This window comes from Corvus brachyrhynchos, unplaced genomic scaffold (assembly GCF_000691975.1).
Source record: "Corvus brachyrhynchos isolate BGI_N302 unplaced genomic scaffold, ASM69197v1 scaffold114, whole genome shotgun sequence".
In the NCBI taxonomy this organism is placed as follows: Eukaryota; Metazoa; Chordata; class Aves; order Passeriformes; family Corvidae; genus Corvus; species Corvus brachyrhynchos.
In genome coordinates, this window is record NW_008238337.1 from 2854354 (window position 1) to 2861586 (window position 7233).

Here is a 7233-nt window from a genome sequence, read left to right on the forward strand (position 1 = left end):
CGCCTCACCCGGAGCTCTGCGGGCAGGGCTGGAGCTGCCAGAAAAAATGTGATGATGAATAACGTGGTTGATAGGGGATGAGTAAGAACCCGGCAGGATGTTACGTGTTGGAGGCAACTTCCCTGTCCAGTGTTAAATAGGAGGACTACAGAGACGCAGTCATTTCTCGAGATACACTACTCCAGATTTCCAGCTATAGGGATAGAGTTACCTCTCCACATACACCCACGGTTTATAAATAGAAATCACTGAAAAAAGCAACTTTACAGGAAGAGAACAGGGCATCTGACACATCACCCCCTTGGCTTTCAGCTCACAGAGGCTCTGCAGTGACAGGACGTCACTTCCAGGATTTTGCATTTAGTGTTATTAAATAGAGCAGTGCAACAAAAAGCACTAAATCGATGCTCAAGGCTGTTTGTGGGAGTACAGAGAGCAGAGCTGGCACCCCACCCCACTGCTAACATGGCCTGTGGAACAGTGCTCACTATTAATTTGTGTTCCTGAATGAGCAGCACGACAAAAGCATAAAGCCACTACAATTGCCTCACCTAGAAGCCCAGCAGGGTTGGAGATCTTTGGAATTATGAAAATAGGATAAATTTCTAAGTCATATTCACGTATTTCTCAGTGTTTCCAGCCAATAAAATAATTCAGCTGGCAGGGATGTAGAATGATCACTTCAGCCCAACTGTGTGACCACTCCAGGATTCACTGTCCTTTCATTGTTAACAAACCTCTAGAATGTTCCATTCTAATTTCTAAAATTCTCTGCAGGTAAATGAGAGGTAAAATTGTCTACATCAGCCACATGCCTTATTCACTTAAGCTCAGCAGAAAGGACAGCAGATGAAAATCAATATTTTAATGCCATAAATTCTTGTTTTCCTGTAAGATAGTTAAAGGAAAGTAGATGTAAAAAAACTCAAAAACTACTCAGTGAGGAACAGTAATTTTATTTAAATCTACTTCATGCTTAAGCATGGTAGAACCCCAATTTAACTTTGGCAAATATCACAAAAAAAACCCAAAACAAAAAAACAAGCAGCCTATACAGAACAGTGAGAATGCCAAGGATACGGGTTCTCCACAGTTTCACTGCAGAGCAAATGGATTTAGAAGCCTCACTTTTGCTATATCATTTATAACCATATAATTAAATAAAGGTAATCTTTCACTATCACTTCTTGACTTCTCCAAGATCTTCAATACTGTCATCATCCACCTAGGGAGAAAAATCCAAAACACAGCAAATTAAGTATTTTCTTTTTACATGCCTCCTTCAACGTGCACCCCTGTAAATGTAGTGAAGTGTGGGAGAAGTGAACAGCACCATTCCAGATTCCCTGCTGTAAATTCTACATGAGTGACGTGTGCTTGCAGGACACAGCTGAGCCTGCAGGACTGTGAATAAAGACAGGCCTATGGAGTTAAACCATAAAGAATTCCACTTGGGAAATGCCAGGACAAGGGAGAGTCAGAGAAAGCCCCTGCAATTACAGCTCTCAGCCTTAAATTTCAGCCCAACTCACACTAGCTGATCTCTTCTTCTGAAGCACAAATGTGTGGGGTTTGGGTTTGTTTGCTTTAATTTTGCGATATTTTAAGAGGTGTTGAAAAATAGGATAGCAAGGTAAGAATATTTAGACACTCACTGCTAAGAAATGGTCACAAAGAAGCCACAGATATTTGACAGCTGGATTTATTCTGACATGCTTCCCTCACTGCAGGGTGGGAATGCAAAAACATGCTCTTACTTTTAAGCACCACTCTGTGCTGCCAAAGATGAAACCCTTTTCCAAAGTCATTGGAAAGTCACAGGCTAGTGTGGAAAAGTGTGTGTCTTCCTGACAGAAGAAAGGGTTTATTACCTCAGGCCACTTCTCCTGGATTACATCAATAATGTCATCTGTAAAGTCCCCCTGAATGATGATTTCATCTTCTCCTGTTACTGAGGCACCGCAGGAAAATTTCTGAGCAAAAAACCTTTGTGCTTCCTTAAGATCGATTTCTGCCAAGGGGAAAACGAACAATTTAAATACAGTTGTTGTCATAAAAATATTTTCTCAAGTTTAAAGCCAAAATCTTGTTTTAACTGTTGAAAAAGCAGTGGCGTTTTACAGTTGAAACTTTGCTAGAGTTTCCATTGAAAGCCAAGCCTGTTGTTTACATCCAAAACATCAACAGACGTACAAATGCTTCAAGGTAGAAAGTGCTGAACGTCCTCTACACGTTCTGTTGACGTGGGTCTGCGCCCTGTTTCAAAATACCTGTAGCCCTATTTGTTTGAAAAAACATGGCAATAACTACCTTAATAATTTATCCCTGTGAGAAGTCAGTGTACCTTTGGCATGCTTTGGAACTGCTAAAAGCACCTCAGGACTTCCACCTCACACAGCTGGCAGCAGATTTCTCAATGGAATACAACCAGAAGAAATATCATGAGGTTAAAGGCAGGCACACCCAATACCAGGAAAACCCAAACTCACCAAACGTTGCGAGGCCACACACTCTCGTGACATATTTTTTCTTTGCTCTGGGAATTTTAGCTATCGTAACTTTCTGTGGTACAGTCTTCTTCTTCTGTTTTATCTGACCTCTTCCACCTTTAAAACAGAGCATAAGGTTACATGATTAGTTAAATGATGCCATAGTTCATCAAAGAAAAAAGCCCACAAGGTCAGATTTCGTTCCTATAAACAAAGAAACTGTTACCTCCCCAACACTGTTGGTAAACAAAAATATATTTTGCACATTGTCTCAGGTTTAGTATTATTTAAGAAAGATCCCGTGTCATCAAAGTATTATGGGAAATAACAACACATACATGTCAAATGTGCATTCAAGCACAGGTTGAACAGCAGACCCCCACTACAATCAGGAAAAAAGGGCTTTTCCCCACACTTTACTAATTACTGTGTTCGGTCTACATTTACATCGTTCCTTGGTGTAATCCTAGAAATAAATTTTTCTTTGATGTTTTCCCCAAGTATTTTAACATCCTCAGGGTTTGTGTCTGAGGTAAAGCAAGCTGCTCGTGCCCATTTCCTGAGGCCACAAGGTCTTGTTTTCCTCAGGCTGCTGGGTTAAACAGCAGATCAAGGTCTGGATACCTGTGCACAACCCCAGAGTGAACCACACAGGGATATGTGAGCCAGCAGCAAACCCCACACCTCTGACAGCAGCCAGCCACAGCAGCCCAATTCCACAGCATCTAACACCACCTTTCCTACAGCCTATTTCTAGGCCAGCCTGTGGGAACACTCCCTGTATCAGGCATTTATGAGTTGGAGTAAAGCATGCAAAAGATACATTCCCCTCATTAGGATTCTTCAAGCCAGATTAAGATCTCGGCTGACTTTGTGTACAGTCATCAAGTTATTCCAGGGTAACCAAAGTTTCATGTTTCTGAGCCTTCTCAGCATGAAAACCTAAAGAATTTATGACAAGTAAACCAACCCCTGTGACTGTTTCTGTTTCTAACACGCAGCACTTTCAATTCTGTTTTATTATAAACTGGTGTCTGGTAATTTTAAGACAGTAAATTTCTGCCTTAAATTTTCTTCAGTAAGTGTCTTACTAAGTTTGTGCTTGTTTTCCCTCACATTTTTATGGTCACTCTTACACCATCCTACTTAACACCATACTCTTTCATGAAGATTTGGATTCTAGGAGAAAATCACAAAATATTTTAAACACTATTATTTTAGAACCAAAAACCAGACTGAAAACTAATCATACCACCCCTCACAACAAATTAATGTTGAAAGAAAATGTCCTGAAATCTCTGGAAAAAGCATCCAAGTTACAGAACATGAAATCCTGTTGTCACTACACATTGCCTACTGAGAAGGCAAATTAAACTCGTTGCCAAGATACAAAAATAAAACAAAAATATATGTGGCATAAAACATGGATCTTACTGGGTATTAACCATAATTTCTGGAGCACTGCACACAACCTGACACTGCACAGGCAAATGCATATTAACAGCTTCAGCACTCTGATTTATGGTGGAAAGTATGTTAATTAATTCAGCAGAAAGAACTCCAACAATCGAAGATAAAACTGTGTTTAAATTGTTCCACATAACTTTGTATCTTCCAACATTGGGTTTTGAAAATGTTTTTCACTACTACTGCTGGGAAGAGACACAGCTGTTAATGGAGACGCAGGTAATAGATTTAAAAGCATAAAACCAAATCCTGTTCCGTGAATACAGAGAGGTGGAAAGAACAAAGGCAAAAGCAGAGTCATGAGGCATTAACAGAGGGAAGCAGCCTTTGTTCCACTCCACAAGCAACCCATAAAATGCTGCTCAACAGGGCAGAGCATTCCGGGAGAAATGCCAGCTGATTTCAGGTTGGGAAGAACTGCTCCCTGACTGAGAGTGGCAGCAGTGACAGGAACAATGAGGCACAGGATGCAGGTCCCCTTTTCCCTGCCTGTCTCTCCTGTCCAACATTTCCACTGGCACAGGTCACAGAGCTAACTCTGCTGCCACAGGGAGGAAGATATTCCCTATGTTCTGTGCAGAGCTAACCACCAAGATGCAAGGAATTCGTGCCCTGGTCCAGACCAGCAGGTGAGAAAGGGATGCCCCAAAGTGCGTTTAAATCAGTACCACAATCAACTATTTAGACCTTGCCTCTCTTTTGCTTCTTCTTCTCCTCTTCTTCTCCTCCTCCCACATTTCCTTGGCCTTCTCCAACCCCAGCTTCCTGTTTAGGTGAATTTTCTTATGTGCATCAGAAAGCAGTGAGGGGAAAAAAAAGAAGAACAAAGTTAGTGGTCAGACACCACAGCCTTACAAGAACAGAAAGTAAGGTAAAGTGGTATTATGATAAATCAGTAAACTATGCTGAAGTGCAGCAGCCCCTTGACTGATGCATGTTACATCTTCAATACAGTATTTATGCAAATTAGACTCCAGAAAAGCCTTAGCTCAAAGACACAGTGACCACTTCAATAAAGGCTCTTGCACAGAGACAGAAACTAATGATAATGTTACTACTGAAATTCCAAATGCAAACAAGTAAGTTCCCCATAATTAATGACTTTGCCTCCAGCCATCCACTGTAGACTGGACAGACATAAAATCCAATAGACTAACTTTGATGGAAAACAAGTGCATGGATGACTGTTTATGGTAGAAACCTTAAGAAAGCTCAAATATTATTAATGAAACTACACATTGATTATTTAGTGTTTCCCGACATTATAAAACGTATTTCACAGCATCCAAAGCATTAACTTTCACATGATACAGCAGGAAAAGGAAAGAGATAACAACTGGACAAGCTCAAATATTTCTAAATACGTCCAAGGGCACAGATCAGCTAGAAAATAGAAAAGACTCTTACCTACTGTAAGTTTTGCAAACTCATCTGGAAAATTCTTTTCTAACCATTGTCTGCATTTAGTCACATCAGGCATGTATTCACAGTACTAGAGAAAAGCCATATCAATGTGTCAGTGGAGGAATGACAAAATATGTCACAAATATACCAAAATAGGGCATAATAGGACAGAAGGAAATTTGGACAACAAAAAAATAACTCACCTCTGTTGGCAACGAACAGACTGGAGAAAGAAGGGGAAAAAAAGAACAGATTACAAAAGGAATTTTTTACTTTTTACATTTTTACTTACAGCCTTAGTAATTAAATTCCAAATGGTGTTTTAAAGTCAGGGATGATTTCTTATATAACTTCTGGTTATAACCACACACTGACTCAAAAACGACTTTATTGTTGCCACTCCACATTTTAAATCCTCTCTCATTAGACCTGTGCTTACATGCTCTGCATTATGATAAAACCTTCACAGCAAGAGCTGCCAGGCACTGAGGGAAAGGGAGGAGATGCCCAACGTTGGGAAAAGCTACAGAACAAAACAGCACTTCTACCTGAGGGAAAAGATACACCTAACAAAGTACCACATGGTTTGGTCAGCTTCTTTTTTTCCAAGAGCTGCCAACATTCCAAAGAGGGGCTCAGCCCCACAAGCACGCAAACCAACCTTGCAGACTTTCAGACACAATAGGGCTATTTCCTAATCCCCTGCAACTGTATTCCAGCCTGAAGCAAAATGACATTCCTATCTAAAAACACAACTGTCAAGATTCCCTTTAAATTTCACCCCCATAACTACAAATGTAACGAGCAAAGAATACTTCTAAACACAGTACAACAATTAATTTTATGTGTTCCATTTCTTACTGTCATACTAATGCTCAGAGCCCTTTTCTGAGCTAATGGCTTTACTGACTTCCTGCAGGAAGAGATCTCTGCTCCCAGTCCCTTCACACCCAGAAAGCTCTCAGCACTTGCCTCCGCAGTAGAGGACCCGGAGGGGGTAATCGGCGTCTGACCTGGCACCGCTCCTGCCGTCCCCTCTGCAGTCAGGGACCACCGGCTCAGCGACATCTGTGGCCATGTCACAAGCCTGGAGGTCACACAGTGAAAGAATGAGGACCCAAGGTCTGCGTTTCAGTCAGTCACATCCCAACTCAACAACAATCCCCGAGGAAATAGGTGAAAGTGTCAAAAGAGCATGAGCGACCAGGGAGAAGAAAATGAAGAAAGACCTTTCAGAAACCCACAGGGAATTGCAGAACACACTGGGTTAAGCACAACGTGAAGTATCATGTTAAATCAATGGCACATGAACAGCGGGGGCACTGGGGGCAGGTACCTCACGCATATTAGCAAAGAAAAGAGGTCATTTAAATCAGTGCTTGAAGAGTCACAAGCTGATCCAAGAACACTGGGAAAAAAAACAAAACCAAAGAGCATAAAGCAAGGAAAGCGAACTCAACTCACTAATGGATTTAACAGCGGTTTACACACACGTTTTCAAGCAAGGGACTTAGAAGACAGAAGTCAACAAGGAAAGAGTTTGGAACACACAAGAAATCCCCAGGAAGATGGGAACAAACAGGATATGTGTGAGGAAGCTTCGGTTGCTGTACAAGCTGTGTTGGCAGTGAGGAATGCTGAGGGAAAGTTCCAGAGATGGTGGGTTCAGGGTAGGAGGACAAGGACAGGCGGTAGATGGTCACAGTGCGGGTGAGGATGTTGGGGTGCTCAGGAAGACCTCAAATAGGCGCAGGAGGGTGCTGGGTGGTCAGGGGGCAAAAGTGAGGGCAGGTCGGGGGAAGGGTGCTGGGACACCAGGCATGGTGGGGATCAGGCACACGGTGGGAGCTGGGGGACGGAACTGGGGGGGACT

General features: G+C 41.9%; 1 protein-coding gene across 1 annotated transcript; it reads right to left on the bottom strand.

The window, feature by feature from the left end:
• Window positions 1–936: 936 nt before the first annotated feature.
• DENR (density regulated re-initiation and release factor) lies at window positions 937–7191 on the bottom strand. Its single transcript, XM_008634037.2, has 7 exons — window positions 6333–7191; window positions 5564–5583; window positions 5364–5448; window positions 4649–4738; window positions 2490–2606; window positions 1872–2011; window positions 937–1225 (listed from the first exon to the last, which is right to left on the bottom strand). The coding sequence occupies exons 1-7, from the start codon at window positions 6436–6438 to the stop codon at window positions 1181–1183; spliced, it is 603 nt and encodes a 200-aa protein (XP_008632259.1). The 5' UTR covers window positions 6439–7191; the 3' UTR covers window positions 937–1180.
• Between the last annotated feature and the right edge of the window lie 42 nt (window positions 7192–7233).